This window comes from Pyxicephalus adspersus, chromosome 5 (genome assembly GCF_032062135.1).
Source record: "Pyxicephalus adspersus chromosome 5, UCB_Pads_2.0, whole genome shotgun sequence".
Taxonomy (NCBI): domain Eukaryota; kingdom Metazoa; phylum Chordata; class Amphibia; order Anura; family Pyxicephalidae; genus Pyxicephalus; species Pyxicephalus adspersus.
Genome location: NC_092862.1, coordinates 123263452 through 123279021, shown reverse-complemented (window position 1 = coordinate 123279021; position 15570 = coordinate 123263452). Strand labels below are relative to the sequence as shown.

General features: G+C 36.9%; 1 protein-coding gene across 2 annotated transcripts in view; it reads left to right on the top strand.

The window, feature by feature from the left end:
* Positions 1 to 15570, top strand: part of ESYT2 (extended synaptotagmin 2) — an 80869-nt gene that overhangs the window by 37123 nt on the left and 28176 nt on the right. For both annotated transcript variants that reach the window (XM_072412608.1, XM_072412609.1), the window contains exons 4-9: positions 362 to 438; positions 2433 to 2505; positions 3850 to 3939; positions 10549 to 10604; positions 12820 to 12940; positions 14573 to 14749. In XM_072412608.1, the coding sequence (XP_072268709.1) occupies positions 362 to 438; positions 2433 to 2505; positions 3850 to 3939; positions 10549 to 10604; positions 12820 to 12940; positions 14573 to 14749 (594 nt within the window). The remainder of the gene's footprint in view (positions 1 to 361; positions 439 to 2432; positions 2506 to 3849; positions 3940 to 10548; positions 10605 to 12819; positions 12941 to 14572; positions 14750 to 15570) is intronic.

The window sequence follows — 15570 nt, the reverse complement described above, 5'->3', positions numbered from 1 at the left end:
GAGAGGCTAATGTGTTTTTTATATATTAATGAGTCTACATTCAGAGGTTTACTAGCAATGGAGAAGTGCAGATTTTTATAGCTTTTGTCTGTTCAGCTTCACTAAAGCATTGACCTAGGGGCTTAACTTGTTTCTATAGACCAATAATTGTGATGGAATGTAGACCCTACTTTTGTAATGCATGCCAGAGTCTGTCTCTTTGATGTGTTTCTTCACCCTTCAAAATGAGCAACAAAACCTGATAGCTAGCCCACTATTAAACATGGATTACAAATATATTATAGACAATTAAAATTTAGTGAAAGATTTTATTTCCTAAACTAATTTTTCCTTCTTTTTTTTCACTTTTATTTCCCTGCAGCCATTAAGAGTAAATGGTGTTAAAGTGTATACAGAAAATGTGGACAAGAGGCAGATCATCTTGGATCTGAAGATAAGGTAAACATTACTATTTGGATATCGGTCTCATTTGTCCAAATGCAGATCTTGGCGTATCGGTATTGAGTAATGACCAGCTCTCTGTTGAGGTATTTTGACTGTAGGACTATTATAGTCAGGGCTAAAATCATGGCTGGCCATATAAATCTCTATATAATACACAAGTGTTGAGCCCAGATGGTAATAGTCTTGTAATTACCTCGTTTACTTCTACAGCAGGTTATGTCTGGATTACATAATGTGATAATTGGAACAAAATGGCATACAGGAATATTTAATAGTTTCTGAATTCATTACAATATGTTAAATGACCAGCTTATAATTAGAAAGAATGTCACAACAGTGTTTTTATTGAATTAAAGACAACATAAGCGCTTACCAGCTTGACTGTTTTGTAATTGTCACATTCTTAAAAATTATGTTGAAAGCTATTTAATCCCAAAACACAGAATGTGTAATAGTGTTTTCTTTTAAAATGTATCAGAAAAATGTGTTGTGTCACAAAATTTGGGATAATGAGGATGTCAACACCTGTAATGTATGTTTACTAACACAGATACCTCTCATGACATGTATGAAAAAATTGTAACCTAGTCTTCATTCTGCAACCATGACAAAAGCTGTTTCACTAAAACTCACTACTCATCAGAAGTATGTTCTACATGCTAAAAAATTTTTCCAGTGTAATTATTATTATTACACAGTATTTCTATAGCACTGACATATTATGCAGCGCTTTACAAAGTCCATAATCATGTCACTAACTGTCTCTCAAAGGGGCTCACAATCTAACATCCCTATGTCATAGTCATATGTCTTTATTACAGTCAAAGCTCAAATTTGTCGGGAAGCCAGTTCTTTTAACTGCATGTTTTTGGGATGTGGGAAGAAAATAGAGTACCCAGAGGTAACCCACACACACAGGGAGAACCTGCAATCTCCATGCAGATAGGGCCCTGGCTGAGATTTGAACCTAGGACCTAGTGCTGCAAAGGCCAGAGTGCTAACCACTGAGCCACCGTGCTGCCCATATGAATGTTCTCAGAAGCACAACAAGCGCATTTGATTGATTTACAGTAAAGCAAATGTTCAATCATATATATTCATCAGCTGAGCAAAGGTGTGCTAGCAAAACAATTGCCATTATGGGTAAAACTACAAATTCCCTTTATTATCAGCCATCTTTAATTCTCATCACAGTGTTGAACTGGGAGAAGAAGCACATTTTTAAGCCAACCTAGATCAGCTGTATTGTACCGTACAATCTAGTTAACATAGGAAAGGGAGCAGAATGACAACGGTATCAGTGTCCAATGGCTTGTTTTTTGTCTACAGGGTGTGCAGCTGCATTGATGCTTAAATAGAGGTCTGAAGAAATGCTGGACTTAGCTGTGCTGTCTGACAGGGGTGTCTCTATCATAAGACTGCTAAACAGCTATTGCATCTATGACAATTTTAGTAACTTGGGAATTAAATGGTGGCTTCTTCCTCTAAGGTCAGAGTCCCCCCCTCCAATGTTTGAATGATAGTGACGCCTTAGCTCTCTCTTGTTATGTATGCAATGTGTGTGTGTGTTGGGGTCACCTTAAGAGGAGGAAGTCCATGGTAATGATGATTATTCAGGAGCCCATCATCTGCTCAGCAAGATCATGCATTGGTTTCTCCCTATGTCTATTTCTAATGCTGTGCACAGATGCTAGATTTTCATCGCCTGAGGTTTTTATGATCTTCTCAGATGAAAATATAGTGTTAGTACACCTGTCCCTTAATGTTTAGCTACCTACCATGTCATAGGACTAAACAACTGACACAACAGCTATTGTTTTCTAATGAGGAGGACTCTGCGAGACACCTCCTCCCACAATTCAGATCTTTCTTCTAGCAGAAGTAAAATGTATCCCAAAACAGTCTAGTAGCTAATTGATGTTGCATGTGTACAATTACGTTACTCTCAAATCAACTGAGCTAGTATGAATGGGTTCTTTGTTTTTCAGTTTTGTAGGAAACACAGAGATTGATTTGGAAATAAAGAGATATTTCTGCAAAGCCGGAGTAAAGAGTATCCAGGTAAATATTCATTAGAATTATACTAGCATCGCTGAAGCTGTGTTTAATTATTAGCATAGATATTTTATAGAGTTGCAGGATAGTGTAAAGACATGTTTAATGGAGAAACATACTTGAATTTCAGGTCTGTTATAAGACTACTCCTGTGTGGATTGCTGAAAGGGCAAATTAACCCAAAACTGATATTTCAAGTGGATTAAAAGAATTAAATTATCCATCGATTTGCTATAAATCTAGTGTTTTTGGGTTTGTTCCTCACTATGAACGGCTAAGCCCACCCAGAATTCTGTATCCGGTGGATGCTGACTGGTTAGATCCTGGACTTCTCAGGTCACTGTTACCTCTTTAGGTACCCAGCTGCAAAATTTGACAGCTGGGCAGATATCAGGCAGGTAAGAGCACTTATTGCAGAAGGGACATCACCTGTCTTCTAGTGTAATAAGAATCTGCTATATAACTAAATTTTTAAAGTGGAGCTTAAGTTCCATTTGAAAGGCTAAGCCCACCCAGAATTGAATTTCTGTTTTTACTGGTGACTGACTGGATAGATCCTGGTCTTCTCGGGTCACTGTTGCCTCTTTAGGTACCCAGTTTCATATAATATTACTGTCATACATTTAATTTACCTTTGGTATATCCCCTCGTTAAGTCTTTGCGCCTGCCTTTCTTGGCTTTTCCTTGGAATAACCTGGTGGTTTTTATTTCTACATCATATTTTGTACACATTAAAGGTTTACGTAGGAGAAATTGTAAATCATGTAGCAAGCATGGCAGTATTATTATTCAGTATTTATTTAACGCACACAGCACTTTACAAAGTCCATAACTGCATGTTTTTGGGATGTGAGAGTAAACCGGATTACTTAAAGGAAACCCACACAGACACAGGGAAAACATACAAACTCCTTGCAGATATAGGAGGTTGAGGTTGAGATTCAAACCTGTGACCTAGCGCTGAAAAGACGAGAGTGCTAACACTGAGCCAACTAAGATTTGGCTAGTGATTTTCTGTACTTATTACAGGCAGAACTGAGCTTGGTACAGAAGGGGAGGTTTTATTAGTGTAAAGTAAACCCTGAGGAGAGGCTACCTTGTTGCTGAGATGGGTACTTAGTTTTCAAATATCAGTAGCCTCCTGGCATATTTTGGAAGCACAAGGCATGGCAGTACAGTACGTTTAAAAAAGCCTTGCAGAGCTTAGTTTTTTCCCTTTTTTTTACAGTAATAAAATGTCTTTTTATTGCAACCGAGCGGGCTTTTTATAGTACATATGGCTTTCTGTATGGACATGTTTAGTCTGAAAAGCACAAACAGATCTTCATAATCGTATTTCTTCATTTTCAGCTTCATGGTACAGTGAGAGTCATTTTGGAACCGTTGATTGGAGACATCCCAATAATCGGAGCCTTGTCCATATTTTTCCTGAAGAAACCGGTGAGTCAGAAGTGGAATTTATTACATGACCATCCAGCTATTCTCTCCTGTTCCATAAAGGCTTCTGTAAAGCAGACAAGGTTACATAACTCCGCACCTCCTCCTAGTGGTAGCTGCTCCGTATGTTCCGCACTGATAAATGTTCATGATGACTCCAGTGCAGAAAACAGTCAGGAATTCACATGATTTTACTACAGGAAGTAAGCAGAAGTACTGAACAATTGCAACTAATTCTAATTCATTTAGAGTTTGCCAACTTAATTCATACTGAATAAAAGGCTTTGTTTTTTCTCTTTGTTTAAAATATATGTTTGCTCATCTTTCATAATGGCATTTTGACAATCAGGGAGCAAATATTTATCTCAGTGGCAATTCAAGATGACAGATCTGCTTTCCCCAAAGCTGAAATCCTGCTGACAGAATGGTGTTCATATTTAAATACTAGTGGGCTGATGTAAGACAATTTGCTGCCAACCCAAGCAGTCAACAACCAAGAGTCATTTCTGCAGTGCAGGTTTGAAATTATTTGGAATCCTTCTTGGATGCTATAGGCAGCATTTTTTTCTATAGAAAACGTTTTATACATCAGGCCTGTAGATAGATTTGTTGTTCTTCATAGGTGGGAGTGCCGATCTCATTTCTCTACACATTTATAATAGCTCATAAAAGTGTTTTTCCAGTTAAAATTTAAAATTTATTTTTAGAAATGCATACAGATAACAGAACTAACTTGTTCCAGAGTTTTGCTTTCGACAAAGCATAACTGTAGTTCACCAGTCCACTCCATTCTCTCTTGTCAGATGTGATAATCTGGTAAGCATTTTAGTTATATATTTTTAATACAAGAGATGTTTTGTCAGACACATCCATCATGGGCTTCTTGCTTCAGAAAGTCTGATGCATCAAAGTGTAAGGACTAAGAAGATTCTGAAAGCCATCAATCCTACTCAGTCATGCCTTTGAAGTCTGAACTTTGCCGATACAACAAACAGAAAAGCTGAAAGGTATCACGGACTTGAGGATGGAGATACATCTCTGTTATGTATCTGTATAATCCAGAGCAGTATTGGTAGCTTTCAGCGTGACTTCTAGTTTTTGGGATCCTAGCTTACCTGCTACTATATTGACCCCAGAAATACAACAAAAATAGCAATTCAGGATCGTAAGCACGAGGAGACTGGGGAGCATCCATTCCCTGACTCCCTCTACAGTCCCTCTTTTAGAGATGTCAAATTCTTGCATATAGTGACTGAAAAGTGGGCATATCTGACACTCTCTCTGTACCCAGTCCCCTAAGGCAGCGGTGGCCTTGGGTGGTCTGGCCGGTGTCTCCCATATGGATCGCAGGGGGCAGTGGGCAGGTTGTGTTTCTGGACACAACCTGCCCACTCTCCCATTGCAGGCTCAGATCTGGGTGAAGCTTCTTTCCCTTTGAGTGACACACGGCTCTCCACGCATGCTCGGTCCGGACTATGAAGTAAGTGGTCCGTGATGTCCAAAAGGTTGGCAACTACTGCCCTAAGGCATAACAGAGATGTTGAGGACTCCAGATATTATAATGTTACAAACACTATAGTATCACTTACGATCTTTCTCAGCAACTTGAAGAAATAAAGCTGAACTTTACTCAGATTTAGGACCATTCCAGGCAAGTACTTAATTTAGAGGGTAAAATCCTATTAGAAGAGAAATTAAACATAAATAGTAGAATGTGACTTTGCCCAGTCAGTGCCGGAGCCACCGAAGTGGACTTGGTAATATTTATGCCAGGATACCTCACCATTTATCATGGAATTACACTACAGGGAGCATTCCTGTCCTTAACAACCATCAGCCAATCGAGTTGCCCCTCGTTTATGTTCATTAACATTGGGGTTTAATGTTTCATCAGCTCCAAACAAAAGTTTAGGCACTCTGAAATGTCTACATGTATTGGTTTGTACTTTTTAAAAAGACAAAGCTTGTAAAAATATTGTATTTATTGCAGTTATGTTCTGAATTTTACTTTTTAATATCAATATTATTATTTTGCCCGGAGATGCACTTTAATATTCTGTAAAAAGTAACATTAAAATTTCACATAAAAGCTGTGCCTGGAAAGCCTGTTAGGCCATGAATTTTAAAGAGGATTAACATGTAAATCTTGTCCTTTCTTGTGCATGGCAGTAGAATCCTCTGGCTTTGTGGATAGGTTAGGATTTTTGTCCTTCTCATATTTTCCAGAGCAGAATAATTGGCAGACTTCCTCCTTGTTATCCCCGTAGTGTTTGCAGGACCTCTCCAGCCATATAAGGCAATGTTGACTAATTTAATAATAAAGTACATTCTCATCAAATGCGTCTGAGTGAACCCAGTGACTCGGTGTTTGGAAGTATTATAGTGGCCGTTAAGAGCCACTTGGCATCTGATCGCATTGTGTAGCGTTGTTCTGTGTGAGCAGAGATATTAGTCACTTGCATAGATTAAAAGCTTAATTTCTTAGGCAGCATGGCTTTGTATGGAGATGGGTTTGAGTTCCCCAGAAGTGGACGGTTACCAGAAGCTAATTCAGTGGATTTGAGTTACAGTGAAAATTTTGAAAACTCTGGCAAAACATGGAGGAATCAGCAAGGATATCCAGCACATGTTCCTGATATATATGGACAACTATGTTCTGTTTGCTATGGATACAAGATATGCATTAAGAGCAATCTGTTTAATACAGTAATTTATTCCATCATAATTACTTGCATTTTTTAATCTTACTTTATGCTATTTTTGCTCTAGCCGCCTGTAATCCTCCGTACACCAGAGTCCAGATTAGGAATGGAGGGGTAGCCCTATAAGCCAATCAGACTTTACAACATTGCATAGTGCTGTGAACCTGGCAAATAGAATTTACTGTTTGGAGGAGAGAGTGTAGAGATGATCAATAGCCTAACCAAGCTTTATTGCTGTGGCTGCAGTGCAGAATTGAAAGGTCAGGACCTTACTACAGTGTCTCATCTGGATTAGAAAAATAGCTGACTGTCATGTGATATCTTTAGGAAAGTAGATCAGTTCACACATATGTATTTCCATGGTAAATGTAGCTGTTTGCCCATGCTTGCACTTTAAAGTCCGCTGTGTCAGGCATTTTTTGTTTGTTTTTAAGGTCTGTCCTGCAATTAGCCTTTGCCATTGTCAAAGTGGCTAACTCTAAATGGCATTCATAAAGGCAACTTGGTGAATATATTGATTGTCATCTTTCAATACTAAAAGTTGGGATTTTCTACAAGTGGCAAAGTAAACACCTCATTTGTGCATAATCAACAGTGTTCCCGATGAAAAACCAGTTTGTCCCTGGGAAAAAAATGGGGCAAAAGTTCCCAATTTTCGATCCTTTACATACCTAACTGTACCCTAAACTTACATAACAGTAAACGCCGAACTGTAACAAATGTATTGATTCTTTGAGGATGTTCACTTTGGGAATTTTTTTTGTCATCATGCACTCCTTATTACAAATGTACAGCAAGAGGTCTCTTTAAAACATTTCCAACACAAGATTCGCACATTAATTACGTAAGATCTAATTAGTAAAAACCATAAATCTTGGAACAGTTTTGTAAAACTGGAATTTAGGTAAAAACATTGATATTGGGACTAAAGTTATGGGTGCACTTTAAGTCTAACGTAAGCCTGCTGCTGTTAGAACTTGATGTACACTAAAAGTTCTCTTAATACATAATATATGTCTGCAGGTATTCACATCATCTTTTTCTTACATAACTTCACTTCATTTTTAATAGATAGTTTTAATGTTTGATGTGAAAGTTTTCCTGAATTTACAGTCATTTTGCTGCTGAGCGTAAACTGCTAAGCTGTCTCTGGTTACTTTTGCTGATCTATCAGTAAAATGTAGCTTATGCTAGAGTTTTGCTTTTCTCAGAACCACATGAATCCCTTTGATGTTAAGTATCCGGAAACCTTATCTACAAAAGTTAACCTAACATTATTTCTTTTTAAACAAAAAATATGGAGAATTACTTGCATTCACCAACTGTAGATTTATTTTTTGCTCTATAAATTTGTGTTATTTTAATATGAGTTTGTTAAAAATGAAAGTCTGGTTAAAATCATTGTTAGCAAGGCTGCAAATGTAATATTATTATTATTATTAATAATAATATTCAGGGTTTATATAGCGCAAACATATTACACAGCGCTGTACATTAAATAGGGTTGAAAATGACAGACAGATAAAGACAGTCACACAAGAGGAGGAGAGGACCCTGCCCTGAAGAGCTTACAATCTAGAAGGTTGTGGAAGTATCACACAATGTATGGAGACTGAACAGGTATTTGAGATTTTCCTTAGATGATGTTTACTTGGTAAAATTAGTGGTTCAACATTTGCAAATGATAGATTTACCGGGGAAAAAATACCATAAACTTCCCATTATCCGGCACTTACAAAGATTGGTGGATTCCAGACAAATTTCGTTTTTGGTTGCCTGTGAGTTAATATTAAAAGCAAGCATACCTAACAGTTCAATAAAACACACCGTTTTTTAACCCTACATAAATAGAAGCACAAAAGCAATGCAGGAGTTTATAAGCTATAAGGAGTATTTACCAGTTATAAATCTGCTTAAAGTTTGATAAATATACATGTATTGTATAATCAGAATATTCCACAACATGCACAGGGCAGTATAATGGCAACAGTAGAAAGAAAGTCTATACCCAATTGAGACTAGCCAGGAAAGCAGTAGAGGTCCTAAATATGGATGTTTTGGGGTACTAAAAACATATGGGAGCTGTGAGAGTGATGCACGAAGCATCGGCTTATTGATGGCACAGCATGTCAAGTTTTTTTTGTTTTTTCTGCTGCGTTGCATGCTGGTTGCTTGAGTTCTGGTTAAGTGAGCATTTACTTTAATGTGATTTTAGTGTGTGCAACTACATGACTTTAGTCAATTGTTATCTGACCAGATCAGCCATTTGGACTGGCTGTAGCAAGTATGCAAAGAGCAGAAATCTCAGTTATATTTTCAAAGAGGCTTAAGTTTGATGTTTCAACCTGGTGGCATATATAAAACATGAAGTGTTATATTTATTAATCTCATTAATGTGTTATTTTACCCTTTTAAATATAGCTTATCGGGCCAGGGTCATCTTCTCCTCCTGTGTCACTGTTTGTATCTGTCTGTCATTTGAAACCCCCTATATAATGTACAGAGCTGCATTATATGTTGGCGCTATATAAATCCTGTTTAATAATAATAATAATCATTATAGTGGCATGCCTCTGAATCAGTTTGATATATTGATGCAGTAGATTTCTTTCCTGTAGAGTTTGAAGCTAAGTGTGTGTGCTTGTACACCCTTTGTAAAGCTTCACTTGCGTTTATCCAGAGAAAAAGCTGATTTCTGGTCGGGGTGGCAGTGTGCCATGTCAGTGTTTCAGCATACAGCATGCTGTGCACGAGTACACTAACCAAGCAGAACGTTATGGACAATATTCTCGTGCTGGTCTTGTGGGTAGGACGGGTTCTGAGGTTCGTGCCAGTTGTGACCACAGATAATTCCTATTACATGAAGTGAGCTGATATGACAGATTAAAAAGTGTGCGGATGTCCTCACAAATTGTCTTTTACAGGACTAATGCTAATTTAATAACATGATGGTGAACAAGTTCCGATTTAAACTAGTTAACAGTGTACATTTGTGAAAAATGATTGCTGCATACTTCCTTTTCAAATAGCCTCACTATCTGGGACATTTCTGAATTCTTGTCTTGTCAAAGTCTATCAATAAACAGTCTATTCACTATTTGCATGGTAAAATGCTTGCATTGTACCAATGTTCTTGCTTTATGTGTGGTGCTGTGCCAATTTTATTGTACATACCACCCTAATGTACTGTACAGTATCGTGCAATGCATGGGAAACTGTAACGCACCAGAACTCACATACAGTACATAGTATGCTGTGCTGTGAAATTAAGGTCACATGCATATTTGTTTAATCACTGAGGAATGTTGGGTGGCCCCGTCAATACACAAAATAACGTTTGTCAACACGCATGCATTAATGCACCACTGCAGATCGACACAGTGTAAATCAGCCAAAACTCAGGGCAGCTTTTCTGTTACAATATTTTATTGTACACTTACACATATAGAAGAAATAAGTATTTATTTCTTTACCCTCTGAAGCATGTTTTACTCATGTAAATCCACCATCCTGGTCACTTGCCAAGGTCCTGTTCAGATGCAGGGAACAGGTTGTCTAGCACTGTAGATGTCTCCAATGGTCTTGTTTCATTGACATCACTGTTAAGATTCCAATTCTGGATCCTGACAGGACCCCACTGCTGGATAGCCAATAGATACCAAAGAATAACCCAGCCTCCTGTAACCAGAATAAGAGAGAAGACAAAAGTTTCATGTGATTATAGAGTTAAAAAAGCATTTCAATCGGTACTAGAGGAATGTGAGATAAGTGGAACCCAGAGATGAGCTTTAATGGAAAAAAATAAGATTATGCGGTGTTTATGTAAAAATTTTATTTCTAAAAACAATTTAAAAAATTTGTTTTGAAATGTTTTTTTTAAAGTTTTGATTTTTTTTATATTTCTTTTCAGCTCCTGGATATCAACTGGACAGGACTAACAAACCTTTTGGATATTCCTGGTTTAAAGTAAGTGTGTTTCACCTTCTCCTAAATTTGTTTTGTTTGGCCATCAGAGGGATTTATCAAGTACAGCACATGCAGTTTAGTGATAGAATAGAAATTTTACCTTATCTACCTCATCTAACCTGCAAAAAATGAGCTGATGCCCAGCAGCAATGGGGTTAATAAAGCATTTTATAGACTAGAGTCTAATGATATGTGTGTTCAGCAATCCCTAACAATCAGATTTCACCTTTCATCAGTTCATAGCAGCCAGAATAATGACAGATGATTGCTGATCGCTTTCTATAAATTATTGCTAACTGTTTTTTTTACAAGTTTTTGTTTCTTAGCAACATAACATATGTTAGTGGGGAAAAAAATCGTTATTTTGGGAAAATCTAGACATGAGAAATTACGGAGGTCACATTACTGATCATCAGTGTTCAGTACTTTGAAGTCAATGGCCCCAAGTTTCTTGATTTCCATATTGTTTTTTGTCAGTAACTTAGAACATATGGAAGCCAGAGGGTCAGTATAATGGCCAGGAATTTAGTATTTTCAGAAAGAAAACAGTAGTGGTAAGCAGATTTACCTTAAGGTGTAAGACACACCAGCTTTCCCCCCCTGCCTTTGGTTACCAGGATTACCCTTCACTCTGGGTATTATTATTATTATTATTATTACGCCATCATATTACGCAGCGCTGTACAAAGTTTGTAGTCATGTCACTAGCTGTCCCTCAAAGGGGCTCACATTCTACTGTCCCTACCCCAGTCATGTGTCTTTTAATACAGTCTAAGGTCAATTTTGGAGGTCAACCAATTAACCTAACTGCATGTTTTTGGGATATCGGAGGAAACCGCAGTACCTGGAGGACACCCACCCAAACACAGGGAGAACCTGCAAACTCCATGCAGATAGTGCCCTGGCCGAGATTCAAATCTGGGACCTATCGCTGCAAAGGCCAGACTACTAACCTCTGAGGCACCGTGCTGCCCACAGTTCCTGAGATAAACTCCTGTGCAAAATGAGAGAAATCTCTCTTTTCTGAGACTTTTGTCACTAAAACAAGTCTCCCCATTGGGGGATTTCTTCTCACTTCCCGATACTGTGACAACTCTAACATCTCATCACTATCTATCCTATAAGAAATAGTCTCAAAGAGGGGTCTATGCATGCAAACAGACAGCAGTAAAAATTCCCTGCCATTGGAACACATCGACGTGGTAGAGTTTCCAACAAGGAGTGTTTCAGTAAATGTCAAATTCACTGCTTTGTAAATAGACCCCACAGAGTTCTTAACACTGTCCAAATCATAAAGAAAATGTATCTGGCTTTACATGTGCGTCAGTGCGATAGATGGTATACTTTTCTTTGTTTTCTTTTTAGAACATTATTATCTTAGAACAACAGTTCACATGCATAAGTGTTAAAATAGAAATGAGTGTTTTAGATGTCACAGAGACCGCATTGGTTTTAACAAGCTCTTTGGTAAATAATGTATTCTGAGATCAGGACACAGGTAAAAACAACATTACAGGTGACATGTGCAGCATTAATAATAGATGACACGTTTCAGTAAATAGCCTCCCTGTAGTCTTTCTGGCTTAGCGAAATTGCACAGTAGGTAAGCGTGTTACTTATAGAAAATGTGTTAATAAAAGGAAAAAAAAAAACTCTACCTCCACCTAGTGGATAGGACTGACATATCATCAGTTAAATGAACCGTGTCTTCTCCATCATTCAAAAACATTACCAAAACAAATCCCAAACATTAATGTTTGTAATATAAAATACATGTTTACGTCCATAGCAAAAATATGTATTTTTATTGTTAGCAAAATGCACTTGGTCTTCAGAGTAATTTTTTTTATCAACATAGGGAATTATGCTTAGTTTTTGTTCTCATCTTTTAAAGCTGAAGTCCACGTAGTTATAACAGTAATGAATCTCTGTAATCATAAATACATCCTACAGTACATGTGCACGTTTTACTAAAAATGCCTCCAACTTTTCTTTCTAACCCCCACAATGAAAATTCCACCTGTACCACACGTCTCATTTGATTTCCAATCAACATCTAGAAAACCCTTGGCTTTTAGTTTCCATTTGCAGTCAGTGGCAGCATTATTACATTAATTATTGGTGTTAATAAACATTTAGAATGTATTACATATCCGCTAACCTTTGAATACGTTTTGGTTAATTATTAATTAAATAGTTTTTTTTTCTTTGGCAGTGGCATATCTGATACTATAATATTAGATATTATTTCCAACTACCTGGTTCTTCCCAATCGTATTACTGTTCCTCTAGTGAGTGACCTCCAGATTGCACAGTTACGGTTCCCAATACCTAAGGTGAGTTATTTAGATCTGAGTTTAAGGTCCAGCAGATGCATAAATTGTTTCAAGTGTGCTATTAAATTTAATAAATAAATTGTTAGGGATGATAAAAGGGATTGGCCATATGTTTCAATTGATCAATATTATCGTTAGAACTCCCTTAATGAACAAGGTAGTATTAGAAAAAGAAAGTGTGACAAGACAGGTTGCTTGTTTTTACTTGTGGTAACATAAAAGATTGATTTTTTTATTTTGATTATTTCGATCTTTTAAGCTGTACATAAATAAATGTGTAAAAGCAATGCAATTTGGTATTAAATTGATAACCAGCAATTATGATTAGTAACACAAAAAATGCCCCTAAATATTTTCTATTGAATCTAAAAAATAATATACGCTAAACTGATACTGTAATAACATGTAAATAGACAACAAACCCTTGATTATCAATTTTAACCCAGCCCTAGTAAATAGGTAAGTACAGTAACGGTGGAGGAGGAAAGAAAGCTGAACAGAATTTATCCCTTGAAGAAGCAGAATACCTTATTTGCGAAACGTGTTGGAATCTTATGATTGAAACTCATGGGTCTTGTGAGGGATTTGTGTATGGACCTTTATTGCCAAAGGACTGATATATATATATATATATATTTTTTTTTATGTTAAATGAATGGAAATTAATTATTATTTCTCTAACATACATGCCACTGTAAACCCTTTTTTTTTCTTTCCTCCGCCACTGTTACTATATTTACCTATAGCGTGTGTAGCCAGCATTAGACACCATACTACCGTGTTTCCCCGAAAATAAGACCTACACCGAAAGTAAGACCTAGCACTATTTTCTAAACCTGCCCTAATATAAGACCTACCCCGAAAATAAGACCTAGTGTAAATCTGTCCAGTTCAGAAAAAAATTTTTTTTTTTTTTTTAAGACCTACCCGAAAATAAGACCTAGTGTGTTTTTGGGAGCCAAAAAAAATATAAGACAGTGTCTTATTTTCGGGGAAACACGGTATAACATATATCACAATTTGTGGGCTCCTGACCATAACACTTCTGCCAGATTGTTGGACATTCCAGTCCAAAACCAATGCTATTCCCTAAGCTAGGTTGGACGGACACATTTATTTCTGGTGCCTTTGTATGCTGTAGCATTAAAAGAGTCCTTAACATAAAACACCTTGGACACACTGGGAAGTTGTCCACATACTTTATCTTTGTAGTGTAATAAATCAAATTATTTACCCATTATCCCGACATAAATATTGTAATCTGCAAGCTTTGCATGTCTTAATCAGTTACACTAAAAAATAAATCAATCATAGCAGTAATAATAGGGTCAGTGAGAATAACAGCTCCAAAGCTAAAAGTAAAAATGTCTTAATAATCAATGTGTTTTGAGGGGTTTAAAGGGTCTCCTGTTATCCCTGCTTGGTAATGTGGTAACAAAGTCTGTACTAGACTGATAAAATTGTTGGGATTCTGAGGGGTAATTAATTAAATGATCACTACAAGATGCTAGCATTACCCTCAACTCCCAGTTCAAAAATGTTTGTTAATTTTTTTGCTTGACACAACAGGTATTTAAATGGTGAATATTTCTTAATTTCTTGATTTATGATGTTCTTTTTCTCTCTTCATAGGGAGTTCTGAGGATCCATTTTATAGAAGCTCAGGATCTAATGTGGAAAGACACGTACATGAAGGGATTGGTGAAAGGAAAGTCTGACCCATATGGAGTTATAAGAATCGGTAATCAGGTTTTCCAAAGCAAAGTTATTAAAGAAAACCTGAACCCTAAATGGAATGAAGTGTATGAGGTAATGAAACCTACAACAGAATGAATAATATTATTAGGGGAAGGGGCATACCAGCACAGGCTAATTATACACTCCCAGATTATGAGAGGTGTTTTACTTGCAATTTATTAGGCTGGCAATAGGGTTTCTTTACAATTTGGAATTGTTTGCTGGTAGGGAGTACACTGCCAGTTCATGTAACCCCTAACATGAACTTCTCCTATTTGCTCCCTTTTCATTTGTTAAATTCAACATTAGATGCACTTAGTAATTCTGTTCTAAGGTGACAACATAAATTCAAATTATTTTAACCTCCTGCAGGCAGCTTTTTAGGCAGTAGAAAGAAATGTGATCTGGCAAATCTACTGAAGGATGACAGACTTTAAAACTTGGGTTCCATTGGGCCTGATTTATTAAAGCTCTCCTAAGGCTATAAAGGATATACTTTCATTATTAAAGCTGAGTGATCCAACAAACCTAGAATGGATCTCGTCCAGGATTAAAAACATTTGCTAACAAATCGCAAATGATTTTTAAAAACTCCATTCCAGGTTTGCTTGATCACCCAGGTTCACTGAAAAAAAGTGTATCCTTTCCAGCCTTATAGAGCTTTAATAAATCAGACCCTATGTGTATATTGTCTTATACCCTGAGGAAAGAAGAAATACGGCTACTTTTGGTAACAGAACATATTTTTGTTTTTTTATGTCACTTAGGAAACCAGGTTTAACCACCTGAGCGTTACACTGATGTCTAGATTTCTGTACCAAAAGTGATCCACTGTTTTTCATGAATTTTTTTTTTTAAATTGTAGACCTGTAACTTACAGAAATATGTCCGAA